Source organism: Ranitomeya imitator, chromosome 9 (genome assembly GCF_032444005.1).
Source record: "Ranitomeya imitator isolate aRanImi1 chromosome 9, aRanImi1.pri, whole genome shotgun sequence".
In the NCBI taxonomy this organism is placed as follows: domain Eukaryota; kingdom Metazoa; phylum Chordata; class Amphibia; order Anura; family Dendrobatidae; genus Ranitomeya; species Ranitomeya imitator.
The window spans coordinates 49,965,527-49,992,492 of record NC_091290.1 but is presented as its reverse complement, the minus strand read 5'-3'; the positions used below and the strand labels follow the sequence as shown (position 1 = coordinate 49,992,492).

The 26,966-nt window shown below is 39.1% G+C and overlaps 1 protein-coding gene across 2 annotated transcripts in view; it reads left to right on the top strand.

Moving 5' to 3' along the window:
• LOC138649088 (mucin-5AC-like) overlaps positions 1-26,966 on the top strand; it is a 41,105-nt gene that overhangs the window by 5,132 nt on the left and 9,007 nt on the right. Inside the window, exons 3-34 of one of the 2 annotated variants that reach the window (XM_069739222.1) lie at positions 89-148; positions 2,132-2,185; positions 2,326-2,379; positions 2,469-2,730; positions 3,002-3,119; positions 4,236-4,326; positions 4,404-4,513; positions 4,869-5,085; positions 5,735-5,860; positions 5,967-6,084; positions 6,665-6,803; positions 8,018-8,128; positions 8,235-8,304; positions 8,401-8,538; positions 8,696-8,860; positions 9,363-9,457; positions 10,127-10,253; positions 10,417-10,672; positions 10,853-10,908; positions 12,296-12,396; positions 12,625-12,779; positions 12,861-12,999; positions 13,080-13,190; positions 13,301-13,480; positions 13,658-13,897; positions 14,178-14,334; positions 14,860-14,988; positions 15,625-15,769; positions 17,068-17,108; positions 17,425-17,793; positions 18,190-22,432; positions 22,511-26,658. In XM_069739222.1, coding sequence (XP_069595323.1) covers positions 89-148; positions 2,132-2,185; positions 2,326-2,379; positions 2,469-2,730; positions 3,002-3,119; positions 4,236-4,326; positions 4,404-4,513; positions 4,869-5,085; positions 5,735-5,860; positions 5,967-6,084; positions 6,665-6,803; positions 8,018-8,128; positions 8,235-8,304; positions 8,401-8,538; positions 8,696-8,860; positions 9,363-9,457; positions 10,127-10,253; positions 10,417-10,672; positions 10,853-10,908; positions 12,296-12,396; positions 12,625-12,779; positions 12,861-12,999; positions 13,080-13,190; positions 13,301-13,480; positions 13,658-13,897; positions 14,178-14,334; positions 14,860-14,988; positions 15,625-15,769; positions 17,068-17,108; positions 17,425-17,793; positions 18,190-22,432; positions 22,511-26,658 — 12,525 coding nt within the window. Of the gene's footprint in view, positions 1-88; positions 149-2,131; positions 2,186-2,325; positions 2,380-2,468; positions 2,731-3,001; positions 3,120-4,235; positions 4,327-4,403; positions 4,514-4,868; positions 5,086-5,734; positions 5,861-5,966; positions 6,085-6,664; positions 6,804-8,017; positions 8,129-8,234; positions 8,305-8,400; positions 8,539-8,695; positions 8,861-9,362; positions 9,458-10,126; positions 10,254-10,416; positions 10,673-10,852; positions 10,909-12,295; positions 12,397-12,624; positions 12,780-12,860; positions 13,000-13,079; positions 13,191-13,300; positions 13,481-13,657; positions 13,898-14,177; positions 14,335-14,859; positions 14,989-15,624; positions 15,770-17,067; positions 17,109-17,424; positions 17,794-18,189; positions 26,659-26,966 lie in introns of both variants that reach the window. The other variant, XM_069739221.1, reaches the window with a different exon arrangement.

Here is a 26,966-nt window from a genome sequence, read left to right as displayed (position 1 = left end):
TTTCTCTGCTCCCTCCAAGTACAGAAAAGATAAAGACTTTTCTGCAAGTCCTGTCTTAATATTTTTCTGTTATTTTTTTTTTTTTCAGAAGATTGGGATTCTTTTAGTCAAGAGTATGAGGATTTCAATGTGGAAGACTATGAATCATGTGAGTACTTTTTATTTCCCATTTGCCATATTTTCAATCATGATTTTGTAGATTGAGCTTAGATCCGAGCAGTATTGTAGAGAAGAGAGATATATGAATTTCTGATGATGGTGGATATAACACATTAAAAGATTGAACAATTATAAAAACTGCATTTTTGTATTTATCCGTGTAGAACATAGAAAAAAAATGAGTGAAAGGGGGTAACCCCCTTTGGGAAAGCCCTTTTGATTATATGTATTCCCTAAGTGTAAACTAATTATAGTATCTTCTGCTTTTGGGTTGCCCAGTGATCAGCTGTAATTCAGGGGGATTGTAGCAACGTTTATTCAATTTAACTGGATCGGAAGATCTCAGTACTTGCACAATGTCTAGTAAAGGGATTTTCACCATATATATCTATCACTTATACACAGAGCAAATGTATGTTCTCTGGTGGCCCCACAGCTATGCTCACCACAATCACAAGAATAGGGATCTTCGATTCGCCATAACTTCTCCCCATGGTCATGAGATTGCCATTGAGAGCTTGCATTCTAACGTTCTATGTGAACGAAATGGGGTTGATAGGAACATGCATACATTTCATTTTGCTTAATTTAAACGTCTCAACATGGTCAAGAGATTGTAGTTGACCCTTGTTCTAGTGATTGTGAGGGGTCACAGTGGTGGGATTCCTAGTAACTATTTATCTTCTATATTGTGGGAACTAAATGAGAAACCTATAGAATTCTCAAATAGAGAATTTGGAAATGAGTTTTCTTAATCAGGTCACTCCCTTTGATAGTGGAAGCATGACTAGTTACAGGTGGGAAAACTTTTTACTAGTTATCAAAGATCTGAAGATGCATTTTCTAATCATCATCATCTACAGCTATCTTTATAGCTTTATAGCGAGGACCTGTCAGCACAATTTAGCAATGTAAAGTATTGACATTCCCATGAAGGCACTGTTATGCATATTAAATTGATGTCTTTGGTGACAAAACTCACTTTATGGTTGTTTATTCAGCGTTTGAAGTTTTCTTATAATGAGATTTTGGTGCACAGGGGCTGAGCTGTGGGTAGGGTCTTCTCCTCATGCCCGGCATCTCTTCATGCCTCCTGTTTGAAATTTCGTGCATTGAAGTCAACAATTAAAAACAGGAAGAAGGTCACTGAAAAATCAGTGACCTGTCATTAAAACACAGGAGGCAGATGGAGGGGCCAAGGCAGGAGTGGAAGACCCTACTGACGGTACTGCACCGAAATCTCATTAGAGGAAAAGTGGAAACGCTGATTAAACAAGAACCATAAAGCGGATTTCTTCATCAAAGGTATCAATTTAATCAGTATAACAGCATCATTATGGCCATGTCTGCACTTAACATTGTTAAATTGTACTGACTGGTTCACTTTAAGTTGACATAAAAAAACAGACTTTGGTTGGCCAAAAAGTCATATTTATACCATCTTCTCCTACCTGTCAGAGGTTTTTTGAGATGCCAGCATTATAAATGCCTCTTGAATGCATATATATATCTGTCCAAGACTTGATTTAGCATGTCGGCTGCGTTACTTGAAAAACCAATCAAATCTAAAACCTCCATGAACAACCTTCACAGACCAGAATGGAAATTTAAAATCTGTAATGTACGGCCATCTTTACATGTAAGATCAATGCCTAGATGTAGGTACATACTGTAATGTTTAAGGATGAGCAATGTATTAGGGCGCAGTCAGACAGCTGAATAACAAGTATGATGACCCCATAGCAGTGCGCGGACTGACTGATGGCCTCCTCACCCAAGCGTGAAAGCTACCTAGAAATACATGCTGTCACGCTTGGGGCAGGAGAGCCATCGGCCAATCCGAGCATTGCGATGCAATCATCATCCGTGTTATATGGCAGTCTGACGACACCTTTTGAAATAAGACAACGATAAAGGGCTCAGACTGTTTATTAGCTATTATTGATAATGCCAATTTTTATTGTCTTTTTAGCCAATACGGAGCAGACTGTAGGTGAAGATTATGAAGATGTACAGCAGCAGTCAGGTGAGAAATTATCATATATCACATTGCATGCATGTATAAAGTAATTAATGGTCACTTTGTTCCTTTATTTCTTTGCCTTGTCATTTTTAGATTGTGTCACTTGTCAACTAAATACTGTCTATGATGCTTTTGTTTGACAGATGGCGGTCCTTCGCGAGTGAACATCATCACATCGCCTTCTCCGGTTTACCGAAGTACGTAAAAAGTAAAGTAGGTAGAAATACTATTGCCAATTATGAAAAATCTTTCCTATAATATTCTATCAACAAATTTATATCCACAGGTCTGAATCCATCTCACAACGAAAAAATTTGCAGCACCTTTGGTAACCACAACTACAAAACCTTTGATGGAGACATCTTCCATTTTAATGGGCATTGCAGTTACCAGTTTGTTCGTCACTGCAAGAGCAATTATGAGGACTTCTTTGTGGGAATCACCCGTGAGGTCAAGAAAAATATTCCTGTTATCTCTGGCATTACCATGAAAATTGAAGGTGTTGATATTTTTGTGGCTGAGAAGATTGTGACTGTGAGCAATAAAGAGTAAGTTATTGCGTTTATTTTTAATATTATTATTACTTATTATCAAGTCTAATGAAGAAATAGAACATTAGAAAGTAAATTAAGAATCTAATGTATCCAGTCCTTCTATACCTTTGACTTATATTTTTATTATTGCATTGTGGCGTTATATAAATATATTTTTCGGATGGCATAGGCATTGAATCATTTTGCAGTTGTTACATCGTGTGATCAATTACCTTTGAATGAATTTGAAATACTGTACTGTATAATGCATTTCATTCCCTCGCAGGGTGGATGAGCTGCCATTCAGTATTGGTACAACCCAAATCTCAAAGTCTGGTACTTACATAAAAATTACCTCTAAAATTGGATTTGAATTGTCCTGGAATGAAGAAGACTCCATCACGGTAATCAAAAAGAAGGCTATTTAGTCGTTTTTAACATTGTATTGTTATTATTATACATTTTTTCATGATTAGTTGAGCTTTACTTACGGTACATTATTTTCAGCTTCACGAAAGCACAACTCACATTTTATTTTATTTCTTCACTGGAATGGTGCTCCTAATCTAAGTTTCCTGATCCTAGTATTATCCTTACCTGCCGACATCTTCCGCTCTTCCCGGAGCACCACCATCTTGTGACCGCAACTTCTAACTGACCGGACGTCAGAGGTAACAGTCCCAAGCTCTCAGCGTAAGTCTATGAGGGCCTTGTTTGGGCCTCATTTTGGCTCTCATAGACTTACATTGAGCTGTGACTTCAGAAGCGATCCGACAGGTCACAACTGAAGCAGAGCTGATAAAAGAGGATATCAATGGCTGGTAAGAATATTATTAGGGGCAGGGCACTTTAATTGGTGGCACTACCCCAGCGCTGCAATAAAAACAAATGCTGGAATGTTGCTTTAATTTCCTATTAAAATTCCTTTGTGTTACCAAGAATGGTGGAATATTTAATCTCACAGTCTACTACTTGTTGCCTATGCAACTGCCTCTGCAGTCTATCAGCGGTGGCCGGTTTCCTAGGCAAGGAGTGCAATGCTGGATCCAGGCAGCTTCATTGCCCCTGTGTCCCTCCGATGCTGCACGGGCAAAGCTTCTGCTTCCAGCTTTGGTGAGTGTTCAGTTTTGACTAGCGTCTCAACCAACCTGCTGGTCTAAACTGTCAATCTTCAGAAGCTATCCCGGGCAAGCAGACAGCTCATAGGGTGGAGAGCTATGCACTCCTGAAAGAAAAAGAAAACCCCTTTGTGGTCAGTTTTGGAAACACAATGGAAAAGTTAAACACTGACAATATTTTAATGAAAGTCATACTATCAACATAAAAAGTATAGAACCAGTAAGACTTAGGAACTCTGTGTGAAAAGATCTTTGGTGACTTTCTCCAAGCATTTAAAATTCCATTATCTCTACTAAATTATTTAAGCTAAATCGTAGATTAAGGGATTTCTTCTACATTCTTTTAGACGTCTTCTTTACTAAGTCACGTTGTTAGCAATTCACTAATTTTCTACTTTGTAGCTGGAATTGAGCGCAAAATACGCCAACCAAACCTGTGGTCTTTGTGGTGACTATAATGGAATTCCATTCTACAATGAGTTTATCATGAATAGTAAGTAAAATACAAATATTGAATACACATTATATTTACTATATGTACTGGAAATCTAATTTTTTCCTTTTCTTTAGATGCCCATCTGACTCCTCTTCAGTATGGAAACCTTCATAAATACCATAATGCAGAAGAAGAAAAATGTGAAGACCCTAAGGAAGAAGCAGACACAGAATGCCCTATAAATGTAAGTTGCTAAACTTTTTAGAGTTTTCTGACAATTATAACAGAATATTTTTTTAATGGTTACTTTTTAATGTCTTCTAATGGAGATGTCCTTTAAGTGCTGTAAGGAATAGCAGCCAGTCAGGTTTAAACTTTTTTATCAGTTGAATAAAGGTTAATTCATATACTGTAATTATTACATATAGAGGAAATTTTACTAAGCTAAATCTGTCCGAACTTTGGCTTACTTGCCTTGTGCTATATATATATATATATATATATATATATATAAGATATATTTAAAACATGTGTAAAATTTAAGATTATGCTGTTTTCCCATGATATTGACTGAGAAATCTCACATTTTTATCTCTCAGAAACATATATGTAAATCCGTTTTGACTGGTGCAGCGTTTCAGGACTGCAATAAAATTGTGGAAGTTCAGCAATACATTGAACTCTGCGAGAAAGATATCTGCAGATGCACAGGAAATTCAACAGGGTTCTGTATTTGTAACATCTTTACTGAGTATTCCAGACAGTGTGCTCATGCCGGTGGTAAACCAAAGAACTGGAGAACATCTAACATCTGCCGTAAGTCACAATCTACTAAAATCAGAATTCTTGTTATTTAAGACTGAATAGGTTTTATAGTTCTCAAACATGTGTTTGTGTTTAGTTATCCTGAGTATCTGGTGGCATAAGAAATGTCAAGGGTCAACTGTGTGAGTCAAACCATGAGAAAAAGAAACTAGGGGGCGAGTGACTGGCTTCAAATATGGACAAATTAGCTCAAAATGTGGACTTTAAGGACAGATTATTACATTAGACCTTGGGTGCATTGGAGGCTCCTCTGGTGGCCCAGACTCTATATTGATAGAGTTCTGCTCAGTGCTTGGTCTGGACACAAATCTAATAATTCAGAGTAGTGATTGCTATCCCATGGCTCATTCCCCTGTCATCATGTTCTTGCTCAAGTTTTGCAAGAGTAGGTGAGTTGCAGGATTGAAACCAATGAAAATAAAAGATCATAGGCAACGTTTCCTTCCTGGTTTCCTAAAACAACACCTATCCATTTATAGGCAATTGTGTTACATGATATATAGTGCACAGTTAAGTTGCAGAATTTAATAAATGTATGGATATCGGGGTTATCAAACATTGTGGCATGACAGGACTACATATGATGGTCAATAAAATGTAATACTCCAAGAAATTAACATGCCAATTCTGCACTTTTTAGCTCTGAGATGTGCATTCAATCTACAATTCACGGAATGCGGCACTGCCTGTCCAGACACATGTACCAACTCTGAACGTTCTTCGGTCTGTGATGATCACTGCACAGATGGCTGTCGTTGCCCTGCAGGTAATATACTATAGTTTTCTACATTTTCGTACATGATACTCGCCCATCTGAAACATCAGCCTCTCCAAATAGAACTATCATTTGACGTTTTCTTTTCATTTTTAAGGACTGGTGTATGATGATATCAGAAAAACAGGTTGTATTCCAAAGGAGCAGTGTGCCTGCACCCATAATGAAGATGTTTACCCATCAGGAACAGGATATTCTGAGAAATGTCAAGATTGGTAACTACTACTAGATTAGCTACCTTTACTGTAAAACCTGGGCTCCCAACCAGTGGTACATTTACATCAGGGCCTTCATGGCATGCCTCAACTGGTATGCTCACAGCTTTTATCTTCATTTTTAGAATAATTATTAGTGATGAGCGAGTGTGCTCTTTACTCGAGTTTTCCGAGCATGCTCGGGTGTTCTCCGAGTATCTTGGGCATGCTCGTAGATTATATTTTTGTCTTCGCAGCTGTATGATTTGCATCTGTTAGACAACCTGAACACATGCCTGCTTGTTAGGGAATCCCCACATGTATTCAGGCTGTCTAGCAGCTGCAAATCATGCAACTGTGGGGACTCAAACATAATCTATGAGCACGCCAAAGATACTCGGAGAACACCCGAGCATTCTTGGAAATCTCGAGTAATGAGCACACTCACTCATCACTAATAATTATTGAATATTGCTTAACCAAGTTCAAGGAATTGCTAAAATTGTGTCTTCATTAAAATATTTTTCTATTCAAGACTAATAGGAGCAATGATTTTGGATTACAAAAATATTTTGTATCTGATTTTAACTTTCCTTAACAGCACATGCAAGGGAGGGAAGTGGAGCTGCGTGAAAAAGCCATGCTTTGGTGTTTGCGCACTTGAAGGAGGTTCTCACATTACCACTTTTGATCTTACCCGCTACAACTTCCATGGAGACTGTATGTACACACTAGCTAAGGTACTAAACAAGGACATATCATAGAATCAATAAATATACTAGTAAGTGCATAAACAGGAGATGAAGATAATGCACTCATCTATGGATGAAGACAAGGAGACATTAAACATTGAAATGCATTATGGCTGCATTCGCACTTATGTTTTGATATTCCTTTTGACTTTTTAAAAACAGACAAACGTAATTCATATCTAAAGTTAATCCATTGCCTAAATAATGCAATTGGAAGAAGTGAGACATCAGTGATTATCATGGGTTCATCTTGGTTTCTTTGTGTGGCTGTTTTCAGAACGAACAAAAAAGCTCATCATGTAGACCAGGGGTCTCAAACTGCATTCCTCGAGGGCCTCAAACCATGCGTGTTTTCAAGATTTCCTTAGCATTGCACAAGGTGCTGGAATCATTATCTGTGCAGGTGGTTAAATTATCACCTGTGTAATACAAGGAAATCCTGAAAACATGACCTGTTTGTGACCCTCGAGGAATGCAATTTGAGACCTCTGATGTAGACCTTTTACAATCTAAAAGTTGATACATAATAAAAACGAGACTGCACCTATAATCAAAGAGGTTCCTCTGCTTCCATTTGCAATAGCTATGCACATAATTTCTCTTTCCTTGCTGCTAAAAAAAGAAAAGAGATGTCAAAACACTGTAACCTTAGCCAAGGGTTTTATTGCTAGATTGTAAAATGAGCAATGCAATTTAGAAACCAATGGTCAAAAGAGGATTATGAAGCTTAGAAAGCTGTTACGACCAAGGACTTCCTACAAAGGAAACCAATGCCGCTACTATTGGATGTAGAAAAAGGTATTTCCATCCCAAATTGGACTTATTCATATGTTCATAAACCGCAAAACCTCCTCCTCTCCATAGTTTCTAACATATTAGAAAAGGGGGGAAAAATGTGATAAGATACAAAAGTGACATTTATGTCTAGCGATTGTGGATTTGTAAGAACAATATTAAGAAAAGGGCCCTGTTTTCTTAAGCTGGTGAATGTAGTAGTGTGAATCAACATTAAGGAAAGGTCTTAAATTTGATTTTTGCAATAAGACTGCAGAGCAGACCCTTCCAAGCACTAATATGCCATCTACTGTTACCTAAACGTGAACCTTTTAACAGCATTGGATTCATGTCAAATGTGCAATACTCTTTGAGTTTATGTGACGATATGTGAAGTAACTTTTACCAACTTTGTCTCTTATTTATAGACATGTGATTCCAACCAGTTTAGTCTTATGGCAGATCTTAACAAATGTGGGTATACAGACACAGAAACTTGCCTTAAGGGCATTACTCTAAGTTTGAATGGCGGAGATGAGGTAAGTATAGCACCTGTGGAAATTAAAACCCTACATGAATTGGAAAATGTAGACTTTACTGCAATTTTATTCAGAATATAACTATATGTGTAATCCTCCTATTCAGATAATCCTTGTGAAGAAATGCGGCAGTGTATATATTAACTCTGTCTATACCCAACTGCCAGTCTCAACCGGTATGTAGGATAAGTAAAGCTGTGGGTCATTCTATGGGTCAACTAAAAACTGCCATTTGTCATTCTCTATAATGTACATTTCTTTTGTTTTCACAGCATCTGTTACTATCTTCAGACCAACATCCTTTTACATCATGATACAAACTAAAATTGGCCTTCAGATTAAAACTCAACTGACGCCCAACATGCAAGTTTATACATCACTTGATCCAAAATACAAGGACAAAACTTGCGGTAAGACCACTTTTGTTTCTTTTGTGCAATGACCAAGATGAATATAGATTGTAAAGTCATTATTGATGCTTGGTTGACCATTCCATGACGTCCACCTGGTAGAATAACTTCATAAAGAGTAGATAACTGTTTTTTAAGCAAACTGATGTCTTTGCAGGTCTTTGTGGCAATTTCAATGACATTCAAGCTGATGATTTCAAATCTCCTGCTGGAGTTATAGAAGGAACTGGATCATCATTTGGTAACATGTGGAAGTCTCAGGTTGACTGTCCAAATGTCAGAAACAACTTTGAAGATCCTTGTGCCCTTATGGGTCAAAACGGTGAGTGACTACAAATACTTTAAGGAAATACTAATAACTTGAAATAAGCTAACCTGAACTTTTCAGGGTTTGTACCAGACACCTAGTCTCCAGTGCTGAACTCCGAACATGGACTTCTCGTGGAAGTCCCTTTCAGTGTTTGGAATTTGGGTGCTGAAAAGAGAATGAGACTTTTGCAGCCACCTAGCCCTTACTACGACCATTTTACAGCACTACATGTTGAGTTCCTATTGACTTCTATGGGATTTGGGTTCAAGCACAGGTAGAGCTCTGGTACCTGAACTGAATTTTGGACTTAAATTAGCTCAAACCTGAAAAACCAAAACATCCACGGGCCCTCTCATCTCTACTGATGACATAACACAACGACACAATTGACAATTGTTCTAGAAAATGATGATACAATCAACACTATCATTGAATGTGTATTTGGCATCCATTGAGTGAAGACTTTTCAAAGGTACATCTCACTAACTAAATGGACTGCACATTTTGTTTTTAGAGCAATATGCATCTCACAATTGCGATGTTCTGCTGGCCAGTGATGGACCCTTTGCCAGCTGCCACAAGACTGTTGACCCCGAAGCCTATCATAAGGTAAAACTAAAGATTTTATAATGTAATAATTCCAGATTAAAAATCACAAAAAGTTCATCTTTTTTTCTTTTAAATAATGACAGTAACCCATTAAAAAAGCATCAAAGTAACTAATTCAGTAACCAGAAATCCTCAGAAGGAGTCACACATAACGTATAAAAAATCGGTCCATTTTTCATGGACGAGAATTGCACAAATGGTCTCGAACAGTGATCTGTAGGTAATCCATATGCAATGCGATGATGCAATTTCCTCGCATCTATGTATCCGTGTGTCATCCATATGGCATCCGTATGACATGCTTATTTCTAAGTGCTTTTCCCCATTGAATTTAGTGGCTCAATGGGCTCAATGGGCTGAAATGAGGAAAATGTGTGTCCTTTTTTCGCAAGTCCCACTGATGGTCCGTGTGTTCTCCGTTTTTTCTCGTACACATAGACTTGTATTGGCGAGTCTCGGCTGCGATTTCCTCCGCATGTATAATACGGCCGAGAAAAAAATGGATGATGGGAGCTGTCCCATAGATTAACATTGGACCTAGTGCTATGTGATGTTTTCTCACATATCACTCGTCCGTATTCCTCCTAAGTGTGACTCCGGCCGAAGACAGAGATTCACATCTACAGTTACATTATAATTTTCATAATAATTTATGGACTCTCTCAACAGGGCTGTATGTTTGATGCCTGCAACTGTGATAAAAAAGAAGACTGTATGTGCACTGCTCTCTCATCCTATGTTACCGCCTGTTCCAGGCAAGGAGTTGACTTACGTGGATGGAGAACAAATATTTGCCGTAAGTTTTACAAAGTAGTACAACATATAATTTTTTTTTTACAAATGTATTTTCTAAAATTTTCTCATAAGTCCTTATCACAAAATAAGATATCTAGAAACATTAATATATTCAAATATTAATAAACAATTATAATATTTTTTATTGTATGCTTTACTTTTAGACTCATACACAACCAACTGCCAGCCTGGTCATACCTACAGCTACTCTGTCACTACTTGCATGCCTAGCTGCCGTTCTCTCAGTGAACCCGATGTCACCTGTGAATTTGATTTTGGCACTCTTGATGGTTGCATTTGTGAAGATGGAACATACCGAACTGACAATGGGGAGTGCGTCCTCCCTGCTCTTTGTCCGTGTTACTATAAGGGAACTGCCATGTCACCTGGAGAAACCTTTCATGAAAATGGGGCAATGTGGTAAGATCTTACTCTCAAATTCAAACCCTAGAGTACAAGGAACCAGCGTTTAATCTTACCACTCTCATTTACCGAATGTGAGATCACGAGACATTTTGTTACATATTAATTGTATTTTCATAAATTCTGGAGCATCGTTCTTAATAGAAGTTGTTAATTTTTTTGTCACCATTTTCGCAGCACCTGCACAAACGGAAAACTGGAATGTATGGGCGTAAATCAAGTGGTGCAAAAAGGTAACGTAAGATTTTTTGGCTTCTGTATGAATTGTTTTAGTAAGTATCAGAAATGCTCTATACAAATGTTCTATGTGGTTTTACTTGGGTTTTCATCAGGCCTTCAAGGTGTTGTCCGGTCAAAACTGATAAGTCTGCAGTCACAACAGTGGTCGTGGTCCGACTAGAGGGCGTGGCCTTGCTCCGTACAAGTGTATGGAGAGCGAAGCCGCACCCACTGGACGGAGGCATGTATAACTCATACATACCCTTCGGTTACGGGTCTGAAACCGGCAAATCCCAGCAGCTCACAGTGCAAGCGCTGAGGGGATTCATAAGTCTGCAGTTACACAGAGCGACTGCAGACTTATCGGTTTTAACCGGACAACTCCTTTAAGTGGCAAGGATAGCACAGGATACCAGATGCTAATACCCTAAAATAAGCTAAGGCCAACAGCATCTGTTTAGAGATTTGATCCTTTTCTTTAGTAATTATTTTATTATAGAGAAGAAACATAACGCAATACACCAATCCTTTCTACAGAGTAGCCATCATTTTAATTTTAATGTTGTAAATCAACAGTATACCATAAAATACACAACTTTGTAATATTTCTTGTAAGAAAAAACAGCTTCTTTCTCCTATTGGACTGATCATGTATTCTCAAATTATGGAAATCTATATTCAGTGAAGACAGACTTTCCCATTAATAGGTTAGAAAATGATGACAGTAGGTGGTTTTTTGGAGGGTTGATGGAGGAGGGAAGAGCTGCACGTTCTCCTGAAACATTAGCTACAGCTCTCCATAGAACTTTATTAACATTTACTATAATCTTTCAGCAAATGAGAACATCTATATCCACTATAGACAGATGTTACCCATAAATTGAGAATTTTGAGAATAAATGATCAGTACAAGGAGTTTGTATGTTCTCCCTGCGTTTGCATGGGTTTCCTCCAGGTTCTCCGGTTTTCTCCCACATTCCAAAGACCTACTAATAGGGAATCTAGATTGTCCAATGGGGACAGTGATGACAATATCTGTAAAGTGCTGTGAAATATTATGGCGCGATATAAGGGAAGCATAATTAAAACAAAAATCAGTCCATGAGGAGAAAGAAGAGCTTTTTCTGATATTTTACATTTCTAATTTTCACGTGTATTATTGATTTATGAAAAAAAATGAAAAACGATGGATACTCTTTTAAAGCTTTGATATATTATTTAATAATCTGATTACCAGTATTGATTCTATTCCTGTTATGTTTGTTATTTTCTTGCATCTGTTAATAATACATACTAATCACTCTCTGTTATTGCTAAGCCTCTCAATATTCTATTATTCTAGATTTCTAGATAAATGAAGTCATTTATCTGTGTACCATAACGATATATTTCTTTCGTCAGAATGTCAACACCCGATGGTCTACTTCGACTGTGACAATGCCACCACAGGTGCTAAAGGCTCCGAGTGTAAGAAAAGCTGTTCAACCTTTGAAAACGACTGTGTAAGTTGCTATGAATTTCTTATGTTTAAAAAGGTTTTTGGTGGCTAAAAAAAACGGTGGACTATCTTGAGGATGAGCTGCCAATGCGTGATCAGTTTGGGTCCTACCACCGTTGTCTACTTCTTGAGAAGAATCATTATTCTTTTTCATGGTATATATATCTGAGATATAGCTCAACCCCATAAGGTTTCAGTTTGTTTGATCAGTTTTTTTCTTAATATTTTACAGTATAGCTCTGGTTGTGTATCTGGCTGTGTATGTCCCGAAGGACTGGTTCTTGATGATGAAAGAAACATATGTATTGCTGAAGAAGACTGTCCTTGTCGACTCAATAATGATTACTATGCAGCAGGAGAAACAGTCCAGGTCAAATGTAACACTTGGTAAGATAATCAAGACCATGTTGGCTTTGTTTTTAGACTTTTTACAGGTTATTTTTATCTAATTGCGACCTTCTTGTACAGTACCTGTAAGAACAAAAATTGGGAGTGTACCACAGAAACATGCCTGGGGACTTGTGCTGTGTACGGAGATGGACACTACCTTACTTTTGACAACAGAAGATATCGCTTCAACGGAAATTGCGCTTACACCTTGGTTCAGGTACATGTTTTATATGTCTTTTTTGGTTGCAAAAATAATCACACTGCTGTCTCACAATTTGTTTCTCTGTTTATTTCTAGGATTATTGTTCTAACGACCCTAATGATGGTACTTTCCGAGTCATCACAGAAAATGTTCCTTGCGGTTCACAAGGCACCACATGCTCCAAATCCCTCAGACTTTTCCTTGGCGTAAGTGTTTTATTATTCAAAAATAATATGTAGTAACTACCCACTTTCTTGATTTTATTTAGTTATTTTTTTTATTACAAAAAGTTTTCCTCTTTCCTTTTCATTTCTAGAACTACGAGCTAATGCTTGATAATCAGAAGTTTGATGTGGTTAAGAGAGATTCTGGAAAATATGTACCCTTCAAAGTTCGGCAGATGGGCATCTACCTCGTGGTCGACACAGTACATGGTTTATCTTTGATTTGGGATAAGAAAACCACTATATTTATTAAGATGGATCCAGCATTTGAGGTGAAGATATAACTCATAGTAAAGTCCTTTAATTCCCAAACTATACAATAAGATTTCTTTTTATCATTTCGAAGTCTTAGCTTTGTCTTTTTGGAATAGCAAACTAATAAACTGTTCGCTAATTCCATAAAACCAAATAATGTCATATTACTCATTCTTTTTTTTCTAATCTTCCAGAGAAAAGTTTGTGGTCTCTGTGGTAACTATGATGGGAACTCTGCCAATGACTATATAACCAGAAGTCAGTCCGTAGTTGGAGATGTTACTGAATTTGGTAACAGCTGGAAACTTTATCCGAGTTGCCCAGATGCTGTGGAAATAAAAGATACATGTGCTTCCAACCCATACAGAAAAGCATGGTCCCAAAAACAATGTAGTATCATCACTAGTGGGGCATTTGTTTCTTGTCATGGTCTGGTAAGAGCTTTTTTTTTTAAGTTAAAAAATTAAGTCTACTTAATTTGTATTTTTCTGTTTCTATTTAACTGCTTTTATTTTGTTTTTTACCTTTAGAACTTTCTTATAGTTAAAAAATTTGGCGCACTTAATTTTTAGTATTTTTGTTTTTCTACTTAACTGTTTTAATTTTTTTTTACCTTGTACACACTGAAACCAAAATCTTGTCCAAAATAAACCTTAAAAAATAATGAGGTTTTCTTACACAATTCATAATTTTCTGGGTATTTTCTGTAATCAGGTGGACCCTGTGAAGTACTATGAAGCTTGCGTCAACGACGCTTGTTCTTGTGACAGTGGTGGAGACTGTGACTGCTTCTGTACTGCTGTAGCAGCTTATGCCCAGGCTTGTAGTGAGGCCGGACTGTGTATTCATTGGAGGACTCCAAATATTTGCCGTAAGTGATATGACAGCGTCAAATATTTTATTTATTTTATTATTATTATTATTATTACCGTTATATAAAAAACGATTATTATTAAGAATAATTATTAATAATAATAATAATAACAATTATTATTTCATTTATATAATAGAACAGTTATCTGTTAATAAAGATTTTTGCAGAACTAGTCTTGACCATGAATATTGTCAAGTATTGCTGCTTATTCCTCACTAAAGTGTATGAAGCTTAGCTGGCTTACTTGTCTCACCCTATAAAAAGTGTCACTGATTCTGGGGAAAAAAATCAGAATAGTTTTACCAATGAAAACCAACCCCCTTAAAACAACTGTATATGCAAAATAGAAATTAAGATAATTGGATTGGTTGATGCTTGCAGTAAGAGTTTTTTACTTTCCATTGATTAAATAGATGTCGGGAAAACTATACAGTATAGAAATGCAATTTATTTTCATTACTGCTTCCTTTTTCGAATACTGTGCACCAACTAAAACTGCTTTATTATTTCCACACTCTACAGCTGTATTTTGTGATTTCTACAACCAACAAGGACATTGTGAATGGCACTACCAAGCATGTGGTGCTCCGTGCATGAAGACTTGTATGAATCCAACTGGTGTTTGCTATAACAAACTCAATGGTTTGGAAGGTAAGTGTATCATTCAGTTCAATAATGGCGGTATAACTTGGACAAGGATCATAACGTAATGCTCGGACTAACCAGTGGCTCATCCAACCCGAACGTGACAGCATGTATTCCTATGCAGCTGTCACGCTCTGCTCGGGGGAGCCACTGGACAGTCTGAGCATTGCGTTGCGATCCAGGTCTGAATTATATGGTTGCCTGATTCTTCCCTTAAATTGACAAGTGGGCAGTTGAATGTCTAGAAATTTGTCCATATTATTATCAGCAATGCTTGCAAAACATGAACCTTCCCACAAATAATGCAATAAATGCAAAGAAATATTTGGGGAATAGAAAAAAGTTCACTCAAAAATATTAATGTTCATATGCCCTTAGAGTCATGAAAAAAGGTCCACGCGTATGAAAACATGCAGTTTAACAAAACTTTAATTGAATCTTTTATTATCTAAAGTTTGTAAGTTTTATAAAATATCTTATGTTGGTCACTGGTTAATGAGTTCCAACATTGTGCTGACAAACTGTGGTTTAGAAAAAAATAAAGTTAGTTTCATGTATCAATTTGCCAATAATTTATTATGTAGTAGAATAAGCATAACATGCTTATGTTTTATTACACCTATATTACCTTTTTCCCTGTAGGTTGCTACCCTACATGTCCTGAAGATAGACCATTCTTTAATGAAGAGTCAATGCAATGTGTTGCATCATGTAACTGTTATGATGAATATGGAGAGGAGTATAAACCAGGATCAAAGATGCCAGGTTCAACTAGATGTTCAGTTTGGTAAGGGTATTAACTCCTGTATAATTGAATATCAATAAATATATGCATAAATATTTGGTTTTACGTCTGATCTTTGATAGAACATCTGATTACAAATAAGCGAATCTATAACAGTTACATTTCATAGCTGAAATTAACAGATTTCTCTCTGAAACAGCCTAAGCTCAATGGTGACGCCATTGGGTTCCCAAGTCTTGTATGTACGTTAAACGGAAGGCAGCTTCAAAATCTTTGCTTCTTTATCTGGATTTTGGGTTCATGTGTTATGAATCATTGGTATATGACTACACTAAATAAAACAAAAAATTGTAACTAGAGATGACCAAATTTGTTTGCGTGGAATTGAATTCTCGTCAATTTTTTTTTAAAAAATCCATATTCTTTAAAATGCAGATTTTTTTTCTACAATTCACTCAATGTGAATTCTAAAAAATTGCATCCGGCTGTGACTGCCGATTTACTGAACCTTAGAGGTCTGGCAAATGGTTTAAATAAAGAAATATTACTCATCTCACTGATCACCTGCTTTGGCGACCCTGCAGCCCACCATCTAGTCCTCCGTATCTCTTCTTTTGCCATTACCATGTCTTGAGCCTTTTTCTTCAGCCTCTTTACTGTAGCCTGGAATTTACGACTCAACTAGGCTTTGGACATCACAACTTTTTGACTTGCGTCTCCCGATTGAGGGCACAACAGGATGTCTGAGCCATATTTGGGCCAGAAGAGAATAGGAAAAAGAAGAGATGCGCAGGAGTGGACTTTTGGCTGCCAAGGCAACGTGAAAGGTGAGTGGTTAGGTGAGTATTATATTTATTTTTTTTCCTACATCCTATGTATATTATGCTCTGGGGTCTGAAAAGAGCATAATTGTGAACATTAAATTCTCAGATAATAACTTATCTACAATTTAAATTTCAGTGTGAAATTTGCAAAATTTGTCGAATTTGATCTTGGCAAATTTGATCATCTCTAGTTGTAACTATTGTGTGTGCAGAATTATAAGAAGCTCTATCTGGTCCAGAAATCACTAGATTGTTTGATAAGTTAAAAGCAGCTGCATTTTAACCAAAAGTTATTGGTTATAATATGGTTTTCTTGTGTCAACCATGCACCTATTAAAAAAGGCATCAAAATCACACAAAAGATTTTCAACAAAGGGTTGTCTCAAGAACACCAGTGCATCTTTCATGATCTTCATGCTCTTCATGGCCTTCTAATATGACCATGTGAGCTTACCATAGCAATCACAATACCTAAGCATGTAACACGCCTATAGTAATACATGTGTTTTTTTATAGCACATGCACGAAAGACGGAAAAGAGTGTACCCAAGCGCCAGGTATGATGTATGACAATATATGCTATAAGCATCATACACTATATTTTGTATATACGTTCACCTATTTTTTTTTATAATGTTACATTTTCTAACATGAAACAATAAAATAATCCTGCTGCTGACATTTGAATTAATGTTCTATTTAATTACCCAGTCTACTCATCTTGGAAAGTTGTAGAGATATATGTCTGCATTTTTGAGTTATTACATCCAGCCGAAAGAGGCTACATTTATTTCTCGGAACACAATTTTTTTATGTAGTTGCTGAAGGACATGAATATAATATTTATATTTATTTTATTTTTTAAAAAACAAGCTTGCTGCGAATACCAAGGCAAAGAGTTTCTCCCTGGTGATGTAGTTTACTACACAACTGATGGAATTGGTGGCTGTTTAAATGCCATATGCTCAGAAAATTCAACAATAGAAAGGATGATTGGCATTTGCCCAACTACTGTAGCTCCAAAAACAACATTTGACTTCACTTCATCAAGTACACACGAAGGGCAATCAACACCATCAACTCCTCAAGAAGGTTCCACTACATCTTCTACACCAACTGAATCATCTCCTGATGCTACAAGTGGTGGAAAAAGCACAGAGCTACCAGTTACTTCCACTGCCAGTTCTGAAACTCCACCTTCTTCCACTGGTGATTCTAATACTTCAAAAGAATTACCAACAGGTATTTTGTCTACGGACATGAATGCTTTATACTACTTTCAACATGAATTCTGCTCTCTTGTTGATACACACTGTTTTTTTAAGTTAGTTTTATTAACTGCAAAATTGGCATAGAAACTATAAACTAATTTTGCTTTGAATCCATAGTTAAGCCTTATATAAACTGTAGAAGTGATTGATGTGTATTACTTTCTACTATGCTAAGATATACTTATTTACCCAATCTGTATTGTTTGCATGTACTGCAACCTTTCCATAGTGCAGTATCTTTTAATTTATCCATCTTGCACTGTTTAAAAGATTTTAGGAAATGTAGCAAATATTTTCTCATTATATTTACCGTATCTGGGTATATTTAATTGTAACTAGTTCTCCCACTTTTTATCATATTTTTCAGTTTCGCCCACTGCTTGTGTTGAGGCACATGATTGTACTTGGTCAGAGTGGTATGATGTAGGCAAACCAGAAAATAATGAAGGAGATTTTGAACGTTTTACGGATATTGAGAGCCAAGGTCACAAACTGTGTAAAAGTCCAAGGAATGTGCAATGTAGAGCAAAAGATTACCCTGACGTAGACCTTAAAGATTTAGGACAGGATGTAACATGCAGTCGAAGAACTGGCCTAATTTGCCTTAATAGCAAAAATCCAGAAATGTGCTACAATTATGAAATGAGAATAGAATGTTGTAAATACAGTGAATGCACAGCTACATCTTCATCAACAAGTACAGAACAGACATCATCTCAGACAAGTTCTGTTTCAATAGAACATTCGTCTCCCGCAACTAAAGAACAGCCAACATCTTCGCCTGTTCAGGTAACATCACAAACCCCCAGTACAAGTTCTACTTCTTCTGAAACATCCCATCCAACTGACACAGCAACATCATCTGAAATGACGCCTTCAGAAACATCAACACCTAGAACAAGTGGTGAAACAACCACACAACAGCCAGAACCCTCAAAATTTCCATCAACCACATCATCAGGTACACCTGCGACATCTAGCCCAGTGACTGACAAAACATCCAAATCAAAAGAGACCACAAAGATTCCTACACCCTCTCCAACAACACGTTGTGTGTACAAGATGGAATGTCGTTGGACTCCATGGTATGATAGTAATGAACGCAATACCAAAAGTGATGGAGGAGACACTGAAAAAATCGATGACATTAAAATGAAAGGTTATGAAGTTTGTACAAATCAGGAAGTTGAAAACAAGATTGAATGTGAAGCTATAAATGAAAAAGGACTTGCTATTGCTAATAACAATCAAAAATTCAGTTGTGATCTGAAAGATGGGCTAAAATGTAATAACAGAGATCAAAGTAATAAAGTAAAGTGTTATAACTATCAAATACGAATAGAATGTTGTCAAAAAGTTTGTGAAACTCCTGAAGTAATAACAACTGAAACTACAGAACCAGGAACCACCAGTATTGAAACGACAACTCAAGGGACAACTAGTCAAAAATCAGAACCTTCACAAGTTTCTACAAGACCTCCATCATCAACACCTTCCACACCATTAACAACTGAAAAACCATCTATTGAAGTCACACCATCACTACCAACTCTCTGTGTATATAACATGGAATGTCTCTGGACAGAATGGTTTGACGATAATATGCCTAACCTAAAAAGTGATGGTGGAGATGCTGAAAGCATATCAATGATTAAGTCTGATGGCAGGGAAGTTTGTAAAACCGGGGGAGTTGAAGACAAAGTTGAATGTGAAGCAATAGACAATAAAGGTGTACCCATTATTAATAATAATCAAAAATTTAATTGCAGTTTGAAGGATGGCGTTAGCTGTAAAAACAGAGACCAAGTAGGCAAAGCAAAATGTCATAACTACAGAGTAAGGGTTTTGTGCTGTGAAGAAGTTTGTGACGCTGTGCCAACACCTACAATATCAACAACTGAAATTACTGAACCTACAACTATTCCTGGTGAAATTACAACTCATGGGATATCTACCACAACACCACCTGAACCTGGGTCTACAGGTATATCATCTACCGAAAAGCCTGATATATCTTCCCCATCAGAAAGCACATCCCCTCCATCAACATCAACGTCATCTGAAGTTACAACCACATCAACAACAGCAACATGCATATACAAAATGGAATGCCGCTGGACTTCTTGGTATGATATAAATAAGCCTACAGATGAAAATGATGGTGGAGACAGTGAAAGTCCAGAAATTGTCAAATCAAAAGGATATGAGATATGTAAAAATGAAGAAGTGGAACATAACATAGAATGCGACGCTATAGATGAAGAAGGAGAAACAATTGCTAATAATCAACAATTACTAGCCTGTGCCCTGAACAGTGGATTAACTTGCAAGAATAAAGATCAGAAAAAAGGAGAAAAGTGTCATAATTACAGAATAAGAGTTTGGTGTTGTGAATCATATTGTGAATCAGATGTAACATCCACCAAATCAAGCCCTGTAACAACTCAATCATCTAGTGCTACCACAAGCTCATTTACTGAACCTACTTTGACTTCTCTAAAGGACTGTAACAATGAACGAGCACTAGAATGTAGGTGGACTCAGTGGTATAATGAAAATAAGCCATCTATAGAATTTAATGGTGAAGAAAATGAAAATTCTGATAAAATAAAATCTGTAGGACAGGAAATTTGTAAGCAGGGTGAAGTTCAAAATCAAATTGAGTGTAAAGATGAACAACATTCTGAAACAGCATCAGAACAATATCTAGCCCAAATAACTACTTGTAATGTGAAAGATGGCTTGAATTGTAAGAATCAAGATCAGTCTGGAGAAATCTGCCATGACTACAGTATAAGATATGAATGCTGTTCTGAGAACTTTGTGAAAACTTGCGGTGAATCCACAACACCTTCATCTACTGAAGTCACAAGTGTAACAACAACTGTTTCTGTAACCCAGCCTTCATCAGAAACTTTACCACATTCAACATCAGTTACTGCCACTAAAGTACCTGACACTTCCTCTGAAACTACATCAGGCAGTAATACTGAAGTACCCTCTTCTCCAAGTCCTGCCTCATCTGAAGTGACATCTGCCACAACATCGCCAACAACAAGTTGTATAAAAAAAATGGAATGCCGCTGGACATCATGGTATGACAACAATTCTCCGAGTTCAAAAAGTGATGGAGGAGATGCAGAAAATGCTGAAGATATAACCGCTAAAGGACTTCAGATTTGCGATCAACATGAAGCTAAGCACAACATTGAATGTGAGGCTATCAATAAAGAAGGTGAAGTAGTATCAGGCAATCAACAAAAAATGATTTGTGACCTGAAAAATGGATTGAGCTGTTTGAATAGAGACCAGAAAAAGAAAGAAAAATGCTATAATTATAGAATACGGTTTGAATGTTGTGCAGAGGTCTGCGATAAAGAAACACCCAAAACTACATTAGCTACAACAAGCTCAACAAGCAAAACTGAATTTACATCAGAAGAATCTACACCACCAGTTAGCACTGAATCTCCATCACCTAGTGATACAAAATCTCCAACCAGTAGCACAGGTGTTTCATCGACTCCAACAACATCTTCTACAACAAAAACAGAAACTACTTCTCCAACCTCTGCTACGTCTACTAGCTGTGAGAAATTCAGACAGAATGAATGTCGCTGGACAAAATGGCTTAACACAGGTAAACCTTCACCAGACATCAGTGGTGAAGACATTGAAAATTCTGAAAAGTTGAGATCTCTGGGAACTGAAGTTTGTGAAAATGACGAAGTTGAAAATAAAATTGAATGCAAAGCTGCTCAATATCCATATTCAAGTTATGAAAAAATTGGACAAAAGGCAACATGTAATTTAAAAGAAGGATTGGTTTGTAAAAACAATGAGCAATCAGGAGAAATAAAAGAATGTCTTGACTATGAAATCAGAATTGAATGCTGTTCTAAAAGGTTTATTGAAGTTTGTGGAGAACCAACACCTTACCCTACTTCACCCTCATCTAGTAAAGTTACAGAAAGTCCCTTAACAACATCAGTAACAGAAGCTGCTTCACACAGTTCTGGTGAATCTACAACAGGTCAGCCAACATTTTCTCAGAGACCAACAACTGGAGAGCAACCAATAATAGGCACAACACCTGGTCAGACCTCTCCTTCTGAAGGACAAACATCTGGTGAAAAACCAACCACAGGCACATCTGGCCAAACCTCCTCATCTGAAAGACCAACAACTGTTAAACAGCCAACAAGTGGTGAACAACCAATTACAATCAAAACAACTGGTCAAACCTCATCATCTGAGAGACCAACAACTGGTGAACATCCAAACAAAGGTACAACATCTGTTCAAACCTCATCACCTGAGAGAACAACCTCTGATGAACAACCAACCATAGTCACAACATCGAGTCAAAAGTCTTCCTCTGAGAAACCAACTGCTGAGGAACAACAATCTATTGGAGCAACAACTAGCCAACCCTCATCTTCTGAGAGACCAACCTCTGAAGAACAGTCAACAACTGGTGAGCAACCAACCAAAGGCACAACACCTGGTCAAACCTCATCTGAGAGACCAACCTCTGGAGAGCAGTCAACAACTGGTGAGCAGCCAACCAAAGGCACAACACCTGGTCAAACCTCATCTGAGAGACCAACCTCTGCTGAGCATTCAACAACTGGTGAGCAACCAACCAAAGGCACGACACTTGGTCAAGCGTCATCTGAGAGACCAACCTCTGGAGAACAGTCAACAACTGGAGAGCAACCAACCAAAGGCACGACTCCTGGTCAAACCTCATCTGAGAGACCAACCTCTGGTGAGCATTCAACAACTGGTGAGCAACCAACCAAAGGCACGACACCTGGTCAAACCTCAACTGAGAGACCAACCTCTGGTGAACAGTCAACAACTGGTGAGCAACCAACCAAAGGCACGACACCTGGTCAAACCTCATCTGAGAGACCAACCTCTGGTGAGCATTCAACAACTGGTGAGCAACCAACCAAAGGCACGACTCCTGGTCAAACCTCATCTGAGAGACCAACCTCTGGTGAGCATTCAACAACTGGTGAGCAACCAACCAAAGGCACGACACCTGGTCAAGCATCATCTGAGAGACCAACCTCTGGTGAACAGTCAACAACTGGTGAACAACCAACCAAAGGCACGACACCTGGTCAAACCTCATCTGAGAGACCAACCTCTGGAGAACAGTCAACAACTGTTGAGCAACCAACCAAAGGCACGACACCTGGTCAAACCTCATCTGAGAAACCAACCTCTGGAGAACAGTCAACAACTGGTGAGCAACCAACCAAAGGCACAACACCTGGTCAAACATCATCTGAGAGACCAACCTCTGGTGAACAGTCAACAACTGGAGAGCAACCAACCAAAGGCACGACACCTGGTCAAGCGTCATCTGAGAGACCAACCTCTGGAGAACAGCCAACAGCTGGTGAGCAACCAACCAAAGGCACGACACCTGGTCAAACCTCATCTGAGAGACCAACCTCTGAAGAACAGTCAACAACTGGTGAGCAACCAACCAAAGGCACGACACCTGGTCAAACCTCATCTGAGAAACCAACCTCTGGAGAACAGTCAACAACTGGAGAGCAACCAACCAAAGGCACGACACCTGGTCAAGCGTCATCTGAGAGACCAACCTCTGGTGAACAGCCAACAACTGGTGAGCAACCAACCAAAGGCACGACACCTGGTCAAACCTCATCTGAGAGACCAACCTCTGGAGAACAGTCAACAACTGGTGAGCAACCAACCAAAGGCACGACACCTGGTCAAACCTCATCTGAGAAACCAACCTCTGGAGAACAGTCAACAACTGGTGAGCAACCAACCAAAGGCACGACACCTGGTCAAACCTCATCTGAGAGACCAACCTCTGGTGAGCATTCAACAACTGGTGAGCAACCAACCAAAGGCACAACACCTGGTCAAACATCATCTGAGAGACCAACCTCTGGTGAACAGTCAACAACTGGAGAGCAACCAACCAAAGGCACGACACCTGGTCAAGTGTCATCTGAGAGACCAACCTCTGGAGAACAGCCAACAACTGGTGAGCAACCAACCAAAGGCACGACACCTGGTCAAACCTCATCTGAGAGACCAACCTCTGGAGAGCAGTCAACAACTGGTGAGCAACCAACCAAAGGCACGACACCTGGTCAAACCTCATCTGAGAAACCAACCTCTGGAGAACAGTCAACAACTGGAGAGCAACCAACCAAAGGCACGACACCTGGTCAAGCGTCATCTGAGAGACCAACCTCTGGTGAACAGCCAACAACTGGTGAGCAACCAACCAAAGGCACGACACCTGGTCAAACCTCATCTGAGAGACCAACCTCTGGAGAACAGTCAACAACTGGTGAGCAACCAACCAAAGGCACAACACCTGGTCAAACCTCATCTGAGAGACCAACCTCTGGAGAACAGTCAACAACTGGTGAGCAACCAACCAAAGGCACGACACCTGGTCAAACCTCATCTGAGAAACCAACCTCTGGAGAACAGTCAACAACTGGAGAGCAACCAACCAAAGGCACGACACCTGGTCAAGCGTCATCTGAGAGACCAACCTCTGGTGAACAGCCAACAACTGGTGAGCAACCAACCAAAGGCACGACACCTGGTCAAACCTCATCTGAGAGACCAACCTCTGGAGAACAGTCAACAACTGGTGAGCAACCAACCAAAGGCACAACACCTGGTCAAACCTCATCTGAGAGACCAACCTCTGGAGAACAGTCAACAACTGGTGAGCAACCAACCAAAGGCACGACACCTGGTCAAACCTCATCTGAGAAACCAACCTCTGGAGAACAGTCAACAACTGGAGAGCAACCAACCAAAGGCACGACACCTGGTCAAGCGTCATCTGAGAGACCAACCTCTGGTGAACAGCCAACATCTGGTGAGCAACCAACCAAAGGCACGACACCTGGTCAAACCTCATCTGAGAGACCAACCTCTGGAGAACAGTCAACAACTGGTGAGCAACCAACCAAAGGCACGACACCTGGTCAAGCATCATCTGAAAGACCAACCTCTGGTGAACAGTCAACAACTGGTGAACAACCAACCAAAGGCACGACACCTGGTCAAGCGTCATCTGAGAGACCAACCTCTGGTGAACAGCCAACAACTGGTGAGCAACCAACCAAAGGCACGACACCTGGTCAAACCTCATCTGAGAGACCAACCTCTGGAGAACAGTCAACAACTGGTGAGCAACCAACCAAAGGCACAACACCTGGTCAAACCTCATCTGAGAGACCAACCTCTGGAGAACAGTCAACAACTGGAGAGCAACCAACCAAAGGCACGACACCTGGTCAAGCGTCATCTGAGAGACCAACCTCTGGTGAACAGCCAACAACTGGTGAGCAACCAACCAAAGGCACGACACCTGGTCAAACCTCATCTGAGAGACCAACCTCTGGAGAACAGTCAACAACTGGTGAGCAACCAACCAAAGGCACGACACCTGGTCAAGCATCATCTGAAAGACCAACCTCTGGTGAACAGTCAACAACTGGTGAACAACCAACCAAAGGCACGACACCTGGTCAAGCGTCATCTGAGAGACCAACCTCTGGTGAACAGACAACAACTGGTGAGCAACCAACCAAAGGCACAACACCTGGTCAAACCTCATCTGAGAGACCAACCTCTGGTGAACAGTCAACAACTGGTGAGCAACCAACCAAAGGCACGACACCTGGTCAAACCTCATCTGAGAAACCAACCTCTGGAGAACAGTCAACAACTGGTGAGCAACCAACCAAAGGCACAACACCTGGTCAAGCATCATCTGAGAGACCAACCTCTGGTGAACAGTCAACAACTGGTGAGCAACCAACCAAAGGCACGACACCTGGTCAAACCTCATCTGAGAGACCAACCTCTGGAGAACAGTCAACAACTCGTGAGCAACCAACCAAAGGCACGACACCTGGTCAAATCTCATCTGAGAAACCAACCTCTGGAGAACAGTCAACAACTGGTGAGCAACCAACCAAAGGCACGACACCTGGTCAAGCGTCATCTGAGAGACCAACCTCTGGTGAACAGTCAACAACTGGTGAGCAACCAACCAAAGGCACGACACCTGGTCAAACCTCATCTGAGAGACCAACCTCTGGTGAGCATTCAACAACTGGTGAGCAACCAACCAAAGGCACGACACCTGGTCAAGCATCATCTGAGAGACCAACCTCTGGTGAGCATTCAACAACTGGTGAACAACCAACCAAAGGCACGACACCTGGTCAAACCTCATCTGAGAGACCAACCTCTGGTGAGCATTCAACAACTGGTGAGCAACCAACCAAAGGCACGACACCTGGTCAAGCATCATCTGAGAGACCAACCTCTGGTGAGCATTCAACAACTGGTGAACAACCAACCAAAGGCACGACACCTGGTCAAACCTCATCTGAGAGATCAACCTCTGGTGAGCATTCAACAACTGGTGAGCAACCAACCAAAGGCACGACACCTGGTCAAACCTCATCTGAGAGACCAACCTCTGGTGAGCATTCAACAACTGGTGAGCAACCAACCAAAGGCACGACACCTGGTGAAACCTCATCTGAGGGACCAACCTCTGGAGAACAGTCTACAACTGGTGAACAACCATCTACAGGCACAACACCTGTTCAAACCTCATCAGCTGAGAAATCAACCTCTGGTACAACAGCTCATCCCACCACAGTTGCTTCAACAACCAGTGGTATCTCAGAAGATTTTACAACAACTGTCTCATCAGACCACACATCTGAAACCTCAACTTCACAACCTCACAGCACAACAGGCTGTTTCTGCAAAGTGAACGATGAAATATATTATCCAGGTAAGACTGAATATTTTAATTGCCATAAAGTATTTGTTTTTATTTGCTTCTATACATAATGACATTTAGGATTGCGTTTACTTTTTTATTCCACTTTATTAATTTACATTTAATGCATGGTAAAATTATCCAAATTAACATCTAGACCTGGGTTAATCTGGAAAATTCAGCAATCTACCATCCATTTTTTGCCTTTTATTTGCACTAGAACAGTATCTCTTTACAAATGGTCTTTTCAAGACCGCTTTCTGCATAGGTCGATATATATAGCCTACTGGAAACATCACTTTAATTTATATCCATCCTTT